Below are 10,003 nucleotides of genomic sequence, written 5' to 3' on the forward strand. Positions count from 1 at the left end.
ATGTAAGTATTATTATATGGTTATTTCCTTCAAATGACAGAAAAATCTAAACATAATACTGTATTTTGTATTGACTCACAATTTAGAATATCAGAAGACCAATATAATAGACTATTGTTCTTGTGACACAGCTTTATAATGAAATAGCTCCCCTTTATGGCTGTTTCCTCACATGACAAGCAAATAATAGAAAGAAAAGATCTGTCCCATCCTTAGAGGTTTTAACATTCATAAATGCTTGAAAGTGAGAACTAGCTGGTAGAATGTTACAGAATTAACAGGGATTTGAAATTAACAGCTGAAATGTTTGACTCATAACTCTTTTCACAGCATCTTTCACTTCTTTGTTTCTCAGACTGTAAATCAGTGGGTTTAACATGGGGATTACCAGGGTATAAAACACAGAAACCACCTTCTCCTGTTCTACGGAATACTGGGAGCTCGGCTGAATGTAACTAAAGCTTAAGGTGCCATAGAATATGGTGACAGCAGTGAGGTGAGAGGCACAGGTGGAAAAGGCTTTCTGTCTGCCTGTTGTTGAGCGGATTCTCAGGATAGCAGAAACAATAAATACATAGGAAATGATTACAACCAAGAAGGTGCCCATGGCAATAACCCCAGAGAAGGTTAAGAGCAACAACTCATTCATGGAAGTGTCAGAACACGACAGCTTCAGGAGGGAGGGAATATCACAGAAGAAGTGGCTGACCACATTCAGTCTGCAGAAAGACAGTCTCCCCAAGCTTACCGTGTGTACTAAGGAGTTAATTGTCCCACATACCCAGGAACCAACGACCAGCCCTATACATTTTCTTTTAGACATGGCTACAGTGTAAAGCAAAGGGTTCACAATGGCCACGTAGCGGTCATATGCCATTACTGACAGCAAGAAACCTTCCGTGGTAACGAACATCCCAAAGCACAAATGCTGCACGATGCAAGCAAAGAAAGAAATGGTGCCCTTTACAGCAAGCAGATTTGTCAGCATCTTGGGTGCAATCGCAGATGAATAGCAGGTGTCCACGAAAGAAAGGCAGCTGAGGAAAAAGTACATGGGTGTATGAAGCTTGGGAGTGGTTTGGATTATGAAGATCATGCCCAGATTCCCCACCAAAGTCACGGCATAAATCATTAGGAACAATACAAATAATATAACCTTTAGATCATTGCGTTCTGTCAATCCCAAAAGAATAAACTCTGTAACAACTGTAAAATTCTCTTCAGCCATTTGTTTCTTTCTTTTCATAAAATCTGTCATTAAAAAATTATAGCAATTACAATTTATTAGGAGGAAGCACAAAGTATAAATATATTAAGATTAAATAAAATAGTGGCATTCTTTGGATTAATAATATTCCTTCTTTGAATCTGTATTTTTAATCAATAATGATTACAATTGGAGCTAGTTGATTTTCTGTCCCTTGAAGATGTTTTATTGCTTTTCATGATTATATTCCATAAAAATTAATATGTGAAAAATGTCTCTCAAATGTCTACTTCAATAAGCCAAATGATACTGTAACAGGGTGGTCCCCAGGAAAGGGGGAGGTTCCAGGTTCCCTGCCCCACCCAAGGGAGGGTGGAGCTGAGCAGGAAGAGGAGAAGCTGCAGAAGAGACTGAGGAAGGAAGGAAGCAGGATGGAGCCAGGAGACCTGGAGGAGGCACATGGAGCCTAGAGACACGTGAAGAAGCTGCGCTTGTCTTTTGGTCGTGGACGGGGTGACACAGATGTGGGTGAGACCCGTGGGGAGGTGACAATGGCAGCTTTTATCTTGATGTTGATTTTGCTCTTTTCCTTCTGGGCTTGTCCAGTTGTTTGTGACCCTTTTCTGTGGGTCTCCACTGGAAGATGCTTTAGACTTGTGGCAGGCCTTGGGGCCTTGCTCTGGGCCAATCCCATATGGATGGACTTTTACCCACGAGGGGATGGGTAACTTTGGGTGCTTCATTTAGAAACTAGACTCTTTGCCTTACCTGTGTTGTTTCCTAGTTTAATTAAAGTTCCTTCCCATTAAAGTCTCCTATGTTTTGTGTTGATGCGGCGGATGGCAGAACCCATTTAGAATAGGCAGGTTTGTGGGGCTTGGGCTGCCCCTCTCCCTGTCCTATAACAATACTACCACTAAGAAAACACCACAGGCAATGATAATAGCATGTATAATGCATATCAGTGGAAAGTTCAATTCCATTCAGTGAAATTGTCAGCATGAAATAATTAAATGGAAAGAGGCACTAAAATTATATTTGTTTTGAAGTTATATATGGAATTAATCTACAATACATAATTAGGAAACAAAGTGGCCGCAACCATATAGTAAAAAGATTTGGGCACCTACAGTAATGACATTAAAAAATAACAAGGATTTTCACTTCTATGATCATCGGAGAGCATTGGCTCGCAACACCTAACTCTGAAATTCATGAAATAGAATCCTATGTCTTGCAAGATACCTATCAAAAATAGCCAGATCCTTGCTTCTGAGCAGTCTTCCCCGAGGCCATGATGGAGCACAGCCATGGAAGCTCACTAACCCTGCACATCTGGGCCAGATGGAAACTTTCTGCTTTTTCTGAGATCTAAATAATTTTAGAAATGCAAACAAAAGCACTAGTTCAGAAAATGTGTGTGTGTGTGTGTGTGTGTGTATCACCAAATATTCTCTGTGATCATTCTTCATATTATTCAACTTTATAATGCATAATTTAAGCAATTTAAGCCTCTGTAAAAATACAAATTCCACGGGATTGTTGGATATCTATATACTCAAAATTCACATTTGTTTCAGAATTGTCTCTTCTCTGTTAAATTGAGGTGTCATTTTAGAAATGATAATAAATGGAGATTAGTATAGTTTATAGTTTATACCCTTTACATATTTTAATTAAAACATTTCAACTGTCATAATGTTGAGAAGGCAGAAATCCACTAGTCCTTGGTCAAATTGTATTGTGAAAAAAACTATTTCTTTTTTTTTAAGATTTATTTATTTATGCATACAAGAACTGGGGTACAGGCCAGAAGTGCGAGGGAGGGGATGAGGGGATTCACCAGAGACAGAGTAGGGAGCAGAACAGGCAGATCTACTGAAATACAGCGGGTATGTCAGGAGAGGTCTGCTGCGCCATGTGGGTTGCTCCCTGGCCGGGTATCGAACTCGTGCTGCAATGACTGTGGCTAGCTTCGTAGTGCTGATGTTTAACCCCTTGAGCCACCAGGGAGGCCCAATAACTGACCTCATTTCATTGGACCACTTATTTAACTTCCTAGATCCAGGATAGAATTACACTTAACATCTCCAAGATTATTGAGAGGATGGAAGGAGACAACTCCAACAAGACATTTAGTATTGCTTTGAGAATAAATTAATTGGATATTAAAGCACATTAAATTGAAGATAGCTGCACAGCTGTATGAGATAAACTTAGCTAGACAGAACAGTGATATACATTTAGTGTTTGATATCTTTAGTACATTTTTGATAACACTAAACTTTGGAAATACTGCAGTTGGACAGTTCTATTTTAGAGTATTTCTGAAATCCACAAATACTATTTACTTACTTTAGTATCAAGCTAATACTGCATTTATTTTTAATAAAATAATTATATTCTTATTGAAATTTGACATAGTCCCTAAAGGTAGACAACAAAATGCACTCACAGATAAAAATCAGAATTACTGATTGCCTCTTCAGATGGATGTCACCACATCACACCTGTTGGTAACATTTTAAATGGAATTAAACAAACATGAATTTTAAGATTCAAACCACACATAGAATTCTATCATGTCAAATTTTCAATCATATGCAGAATAAATGATAAATATGAAAAATTAAAAGAAATAATTTTTTTTTTAAAAATGAGTAACTTACCAAAGATTAAAAGAATGTTTGATGTATTAGTTACCTAGAATGTTTATATCCATCTACATGGTTTCTTATTTTCACCTTAGAATTGGAATCCTTTAATGACTTTTTCTGAGATTCAAAATGATCATTATCTTAATAGTTGCTAATGGAAGATCATTTCAGATAAAACATAAATTGTGTAAAACAAACATAATGGAAAAAAAGAAATAATGGTTCTACATCTTTACTTGTTTCCTAGAAAAGAATGAAAGAGAGGACATGTATAATTATATATATATAATTTATTTTTGTTCTCATGAGGTTAGAATCCCTGTAACTTAGGCATTAATTACACTAATGGAACAGTAACAACAAAATTGCATTTTGGATTATGTTCTGTTTTCTTAAGGGACTTTGTCAAGGTATCCCAGTGGAAGTTATTTTCAGTAAGTTACATATGAAAAAACGTTCCCAAAAAAATGGAACAAAACATGGAGTCAATTGAGAAATGTTGACTGCAGGTGATTTTCCTAAATTGCATAGCATCTTATGAAGATATTGAATGGATAAAACCATAACCTTATAAGGCAAAAATGCACATGTGAAATCCAGCTTGATAATGACTATTCTTTGTTTAAAAAAAAAAAAAAAACTGCTTAGGAAGCAACATCCTAGTGTTGAAAAACAAAATTCACAAATTTAGAGATCTAATTGACAGCATTCTATTTAGATATAACAAGGGTTTACACAAAAGGATAGGCTGAAAAAGATTGGGATAAGTTTATTAACAAAAGGAAAATTATTTTGGATAAAACTTTCCTGACCAAGGTCCTTACTAAAATATCATTGAAAACAAGTATGTAATACTTAATGTGAATTTAACTGTAACTACAGTGTTGTCAACCACCCTTACCTCAAAATAAAATAATAATAAATTAGGTTTGGTTTCTTAAAAAATAACTGTTTGTAGCTCTGTCCTCTAGCTATAAAGTTGTTTCTCATAGGCATATGGTTCAAAAATTCTTAAGCCACTATAAAGGTATACTGAATTAAAAAAATGAAGTAAATGGATAATAGATCATCAGTGCTAGCTAGTTGTTCACTGCTGAGGTAGGAGATTACAGAAAAAGCAAGAAGACCCCAATGATTTATGTGATAATGCACTAGTGTCAGTTAACCAGAATAAACTCGTGTTCAGCTTACTATGCATTCTGAGGATTATATGTAGAAATAATTATATGTGTTTAAGCACATGAGAGCATCCCCCCCAAAAAAGAAAGAAAATTCTACATTTTACTGGAAATTTTGTAAAACTTTTACCACTGTCCTGCCCTCTGCCCAAGAGCTTGGAGTCAGAAGATCAATGACTCTTGTTTGCCGTGAAGAACCTCCTGGCAAGGAACAAAACAAATTTCCTAAACATCCACAACCAATCCTCTGGATGTCTGTAAATTGCCTGGCTCACTCATTGAGAAGGCTGGGAAATATGTGGGCATCTCATAAGCAAGAAACACAACTAACACCCAGATAATAGTTTCTAAGAACATTCTTCAACTAGGACTCCTATGATATCTGACTGATTTGAGAACAGGGTGGGAGATTTATATGATGAGCCCAAATACATTACAGTGTGTGAAAGTAATCATACCGAGGTAATTCACATGACTTGTTTTCTGGTGTTCTTACAAAACATCCACTCCTATTCCATGTTCATGCATTTTTACTTTTATAAATGACCTTGTACCAGTAACTCAACTTCCAGTTGTAAATTTAAGACCAATAGAGAAAAATTTTGTGACCCAAAAAAAGTATTGCTGCAAAGAGGATTTAACCACCACAGAAGAGAATTATACCAGAAATAATTCTTTCTAGAGTTTGATTAGTCTTGTGCTTACTTCAGTAGCACAAAATATACTAAATTTGGAATACTACTTAGCTTTATTAGCCACTACATACATAAAAATGTATATTTAAAATATCCAGTGGTTAAAATATATTTGTGTGACAGGAAATTTATAGAAAAGTTCAAACATAACACACAAACTTCATTTTTAAATATGCTATTTGATTCCTTTTTAGTATTTATTTTCTGCCTTCTCTCACCAGAAGTAAAATCATTTTTAAAAGTACTATGATAACCTTTTTGAGGATTGTTTTTTGAAAGGCATATCCTTCTTTTAAAATTCACTTCATTTCTTTAAATAATGACTGTGCTAATTGTATTAAGTTTAATAAAAGAAGGGGGAGAAATGCAAAGGATAATGGCATAATAAAAATATCATTTATGGATAGATTTTATTCTAAATTCATTGCTAGCTCTTCAATATTCCATTTTTCACAATAATAAATCTTTGGATGCAGATGAGTTACTTTGACAAAGTAACTTCATCACTGTCTTTAAGTTGTCATGAAGTTGAATTCATCCCTTTAATATAGGCTCAGAATGCTGCCAAGAAGACTAGGAGGAGGGGTTCTTTGAGGCCTCTAGATGGAGACATTGTTAAGGAACCAACCCTGGGTGACATCTCTGGGGATGCAATTAGTGGGCCCTAGAATCACCTGTGCTCCAGAGTTAGGGTCTCAAAGGCTTATAAATTCCCATCAATTTTCATTCCCACAGCTTTGTAGAGATTCTGCCTGAGAACTGCAGCAGTTTCTCCATTAGAGGTGGGTAGAAAACGTTTGTCTTATTTTCATATAATGTTTTTTAAAAGCTCCAACATTGTACCTTAAAATGAACAAATTAACTTTCATTTTGGATGGCTCTATGCAGTATGTATATAGTCCAATAACATGACTGTTTAATTAAGGTCTGTTTTCCGGTTTCATTGATTTGGGGGCAGCAGACACAGACCATCAAATGTGATTCAGGTTTTCAGTTTCCTCCTAGAACTAGTCTCATTATGTCTCATGGACTTACTATTACTTCACTATTGAAGTAATGGGTACTTGCTCCCTGTGATCACCTATATCATAATTTTATTTCTGTGATTTTAGCTAAGATAACATGTCTCATAGAATAACCAGTGAGAGAAAAAATTTCCTTAGGAAAATTATCCATTAAATCGCCACATACACACAAATGTATTTAGAGAAGCATAATATATAATCAATGCAATAATGGATCATTTTTAGATAAATCATTTATCTTATACTAAAACAAATGTGTCAATGTTTTAGTAGAAAATGTCTCAAAAAGAAGGATATGTTTGAGAAGAACTATTTCATAAGCAGGTGCAAAACCCTAAGGAACTGCAAAGCCCTCTATTCCTTGTTTCATAGCACAGAGTCTTTAGAAATACACTCAAGGAGACATAAAACTCAGAAAGGAAATGTTCATTTTCCAAGTTACCCTTAACAGGACTGAAAATGTTCAAAAGCAAATTAACTTTCTTTTCACTTTGTCTAATAATTTTATAACAAACGGACATTCTAAGTTTCAACTATTTCTATAATGTTTTTGAAGGTTATTAGTATAACCTATTAGTGATATAAATTTTATGCTAATTTAAAGAAAAGCCACCTCTCATGTTAGCCTCCCACTTAATGGAATTCATAAGAATATCGAAAATTCCTCTGTGATCAAAAATAGCATGCGTAAATACTCCAAAATCAAGTCATTTAGCTTCATTTAACACTTTTAGATACTGATCAGATGGGGCCACTGCATGCTGAGCAAACTTTCATATAATAGGTCACCTCTCACAAAAACAAAAAGAAACAGTCTCCAAAGAACCAATATGAACATGGACACAGAGGGCCAGCGATGGAAATCCACATGTGATGTATGCCTGCTAGGGTAGAATGACTAGAAAATGATAGGGACCTGATAGTGAATGCATTGAAATAATAAAATATTTTTCAATTATTCTAAAAAATAGCTCAGATAATGTCTTCATGATTCAAATAATTTAAATGACTGCCGCTTGTCTACAGCTTATCTCAGAAAGTCATGACATGGAGCTCAAAAATGTGCAATAGTCAATGTCAGTGTTAATGAAAACGTGACCTAAGGAAGAGGATGGATGGGTGCTTAGGATGGGAAAGTAATTATAGAAATTGGCATAATGCCATATAAAATATTCTTACACAAAATTAGAGATGACTAAGATGTTCTTTGTTTAAAATTTTTTCTGGGAAATTTACTGTTGCAATTTATAATGTTGTATATAACCAGCAACACATTAGATTTGAGCATAAATAGAATAGATACAATTTGGAAATATTCCTTTGGTCTGAAAGTAGATGTTTGCCAGGGGAGACTGTGGAGAGACCGAAAGCTGCAGATAAAATATTAATACTGATAAACACAGAGAAGTCAAGACAAGAAAATGCATGTGGAGACACAGAAGCAATATCCTATAGTATAGTGTTTGGGGATAAAAGGAATGTCAGCATCTCAAAACAGCTTGTCTCTCAGTGAAAAGGAATGCAGATTAATTTAGAAATATATTAGGATTTGTTGATTAGACATTTTGGGGAAGTATACATGCTATTATCATCTAGATTGATTTTTTTTTTTACTATCTGCAAGTATAAGCACATTAGTGTTTTCTAGATTTAAATATTAGCTGTCTAAATGATTGTTTCCTACACATGCAAAGCTTAATTATAGCCTCTAATATTCAAATATCATGTACATTGACCTAACTGCAAAGAAACCCAAAAGTTTGATCTATTCCCCCCCCCATTCGTTGTCACTCCTTTCTATTAGATATGTCCAAACATGAATTATGATAAAGATATTATCTTGTTTTGGCTTCCAAATGGTAGACTCATCTCCTTATCTCTGATTTTTTTTTTCCATTTGGTCCATGTTAACGTTAAATTTCACCAAAAAGAAAATTCTCTAACAATTAATTTTTCATTTTTTAAATTTCAACTCATAATTTCTATTTTAATTCACCAATTTATTATCTTCATAACTACAAGAACACTCTTTTATTTAAAAAATAGATAGGGGTTAAATCATGTATTCTGAACAAAATAATATGAAAGCTCATAAAAAATCAATTACAAACATTAGTTGGGACTTAAAATTCCTCACAGTCAGTCAAAAACATAAGATATAAATGTGGCTTCTATTGTTTGCACACTGCAACTGTCAGTGACAGTACTAAGGAAAACTTGACCAAGGAAGTAGAAGAGGGGAATGTTTAGGGCAGGAATATTTTTAGGAAAAATAGCCAAAATACTATACAAAGTTTGGAAAGAGAAAATTAGAGGATGGAAAGGATGTTTTTACTTAAAATTGTTGCTTTTCAGGTAGTGAAAAGACTGGAATTTTCCTCAAGGTATTGTCTTGACATCTAATAGCAAGTGTATATATGAATTCCTTGAAGACTATAACAACTTCTCCTTTTGGACCCCAAATAGATGAATTTCAAGTCTCTTACATGGCTCCAGGGAATCTCACCAGAGTCACAGAATTCATTCTCATGGGAGTCTCAGATCGGCCACACCTCCAGATCCCACTCTTCTTTGTCTTCCTGGTCATCTATGGACTGACTGTGGCAGGAAATGTGGGCATCATCACCCTCACCAGTGTGGACTCTCACCTTCAGACCCCCATGTACTTCTTCCTCTGCCATTTGGCTATTGTCAATCTTGGCAACTCTACTGTCATTGTCCCTAAAATGTTGACCAATATTTTAGTAAACAAGAAAACTATCTCTTACTATGAATGTGCCACCCAACTGGGGATGTTTGCTATTTTCATTGTAGCTGAGGTTTTCCTGTTAGCAGTGATGGTATATGACCGCTATGTGGCCATCTGTAACCCTCTGCTGTACACGGTGGTGATGTCTCGGCAGAAATGCGTTCTTCTGGTATCCCTCACCTACCTCTGTGCGGCTTCTACTTCTATTGTGGCAACATATAGTGTATTCTCTGTGGCATATTGCTCTTCCAATCTAATAAATCATTTTTTCTGTGATAGTGTCCCTCTGTTAGCATTGTCTTGCTCTGACACCTACCTCCCAGAAACTGTGATTTTGGTATCTGCAAGTGCAAATAATATTTTTTCCATAACTATAGTTGTAGTTTCTTATTCCAACATTGCTTTGGCCATCCTCAGGATGCATTCAGCAGAAGGAAGGAAGAAAGCCTTTTCCACGTGTGCTTCACATATCACAGCGGTCACGATTTTCTA

The 10,003-nt window shown here is 35.4% G+C and overlaps 2 protein-coding genes across 2 annotated transcripts; one reads left to right on the forward strand and one right to left on the reverse strand.

The window, feature by feature from the left end:
* Positions 1 to 274: 274 nt before the first annotated feature.
* LOC119254220 (olfactory receptor 5J2-like) lies at positions 275 to 1,228 on the reverse strand. The gene has a single exon (XM_037521338.1). It carries the CDS (start codon positions 1,226 to 1,228, stop codon positions 275 to 277), a length of 954 nt encoding a protein of 317 aa, XP_037377235.1.
* Positions 1,229 to 9,248: 8,020 nt separating this feature from the next.
* On the forward strand, positions 9,249 to 9,995 carry LOC119254361 (olfactory receptor 8J1-like; the record flags this gene model as incomplete). The annotated part of the gene is made up of 1 exon (XM_037521469.1): positions 9,249 to 9,995. A coding segment is annotated over exon 1 (747 nt), but the record flags the coding sequence as incomplete, so codon positions are not given.
* Between the last annotated feature and the right edge of the window lie 8 nt (positions 9,996 to 10,003).

Source organism: Talpa occidentalis, unplaced genomic scaffold, assembly GCF_014898055.3.
Source record: "Talpa occidentalis isolate TD23 unplaced genomic scaffold, MPIMG_talOcc4v2.1 talOcc4.3, whole genome shotgun sequence".
NCBI classification, from domain to species: domain Eukaryota; kingdom Metazoa; phylum Chordata; class Mammalia; order Eulipotyphla; family Talpidae; genus Talpa; species Talpa occidentalis.